Source organism: Alexandromys fortis, unplaced genomic scaffold (assembly GCF_014885135.2).
Source record: "Alexandromys fortis isolate MF-2015 unplaced genomic scaffold, M_Fortis_MF-2015_v1.1 scaffold_452, whole genome shotgun sequence".
Lineage (NCBI taxonomy): Eukaryota > Metazoa > Chordata > Mammalia > Rodentia > Cricetidae > Alexandromys > Alexandromys fortis.
Genome location: NW_026068324.1, coordinates 650 through 2180, shown reverse-complemented (window position 1 = coordinate 2180; position 1531 = coordinate 650). Strand labels below are relative to the sequence as shown.

Sequence of the window (1531 nt, the reverse complement as noted above, 5' to 3'; positions counted from 1 at the left end):
ACCTACAGTCCTTCTGGGACACTTTGCAGAAGTATTCAGAACATATGTGATCTTCCCGAGTACTGTAATGGGAGTATACTCACTTGCCCAACAGACTTTTATCTGCAAGATGGAACACCATGCTCAGAAGAGGGGTATTGCTATAAAGGAAACTGCACCGATCGCAATATACATTGCAAGGAAATCTTCGGTGTAAGTGCCCGCGCAGGAAATAAAAGGTGCTATGACATCAATAAGGAAAGCTATAGATTTGGACATTGTCGGAGAAGACAAGAAAGCCTCGTATTCACAGCTTGTGCCGATAAGGATAAGATGTGCGGAAGGTTGCAGTGTACGAATGTCACCTTCCTTCCACACTTGCAGGAACATGTTTCATTCCATCAGTCAGTTATTTCTGGGTTTTCCTGTTTTGGGCTCGATGAGCATCGAGCAACAGAATCAACAGATGTTGGACGTGTGAGATATGGTACTCCCTGTTCCCAAACTAATTTCTGTGATCGAGGGTCTTGCAATGGATCTTTAGCTGAACTGGATTATGACTGCGCCCCAGAAAAGTGCAATTTCAGAGGAGTATGCAATAACCATCGGAACTGCCATTGTCATGTGGGTTGGGACCCTCCAAACTGCATAGGAGATGGACCTGGAGGGAGTGTAGACAGTGGACCCCTTCCACTTAAAATGCGCACGATAAGACAGAGCCAAGAACCAGTGGTATATTTAAGAATAGTCTTTGGTCGTATTTATGTCTTCATAGGCTCACTCCTCTTTGGGGTGGCCTTTCGTGTAGCAATGATTAAGATTATCAAGTATGAAGACTTGCAAGCTGCTTTATTTCATGGGCATGGACATACACCTGGACCCAGTATGCCCAGGTAAAAATGAGTTAGCCTCCTGGATCCTGTAAAATAAAGAGAAATGAAAAGAAAATACAAATGTCAGAAAGAAGACAAGCAAAACCTCAATTCCACAGTTCTGAAGAGCCTGGGTCTATTTTTTGGGAACACAGGAGGTGTTCAATTCTGATACCACCTGTCTTTGATAGGTTGCTGATGCTCACACTGGAATACATCTTTCAAAATTACAAATTGGTGTCTTTTGTAATGCTGGTAAGTTGTTTGGAGCTGCACCAAGCTTGCTCCTTTGTTGGTCAGAGGAGACCTTGAGCCAGGAACCCTCTAGGTCCTGAACTTAGGTCTTTGGGCTAAGGATTAATGAAAATTGTCTACATCTCCTTTAAGAACGTATCTAGGATGGTACTTTAAAATGTGGTTCCTGAGCTCTGACCCTTTCCCACTCCTTATCACCATGTTGTCAGTGGTCCTCTCTCCTCCAGCTTGTGGATAGGATTTTCAGTGGCTGAGCTTAGAGGAATGGAGGGAGCAAGGCAGACTTGGGATCCAGGTGAGGAAGTTGTATAGGAGCACAGAAGCATTGTGTCATATGAAGCCAGGGAACTGATGTTTAGAACATCACCATTAACACAGATCCATGACTCACTAAGTGTACTACCCACATGTTATCGACACAGACT

The 1531-nt window shown here is 44.0% G+C and overlaps 1 protein-coding gene across 1 annotated transcript in view; it reads left to right on the top strand.

Moving 5' to 3' along the window:
- The window catches only part of LOC126495178 (disintegrin and metalloproteinase domain-containing protein 21-like), a gene marked incomplete at its 3' end in the record, with an annotated part of 8088 nt that extends 6982 nt beyond the window's left edge, over window positions 1–1106 (top strand). The window contains exons 2-3 of the mRNA XM_050132758.1: window positions 219–872; window positions 1043–1106. Coding sequence (XP_049988715.1) covers window positions 219–872; window positions 1043–1106 — 718 coding nt within the window. The remainder of the gene's footprint in view (window positions 1–218; window positions 873–1042) is intronic.
- Window positions 1107–1531: the final 425 nt, after the last annotated feature.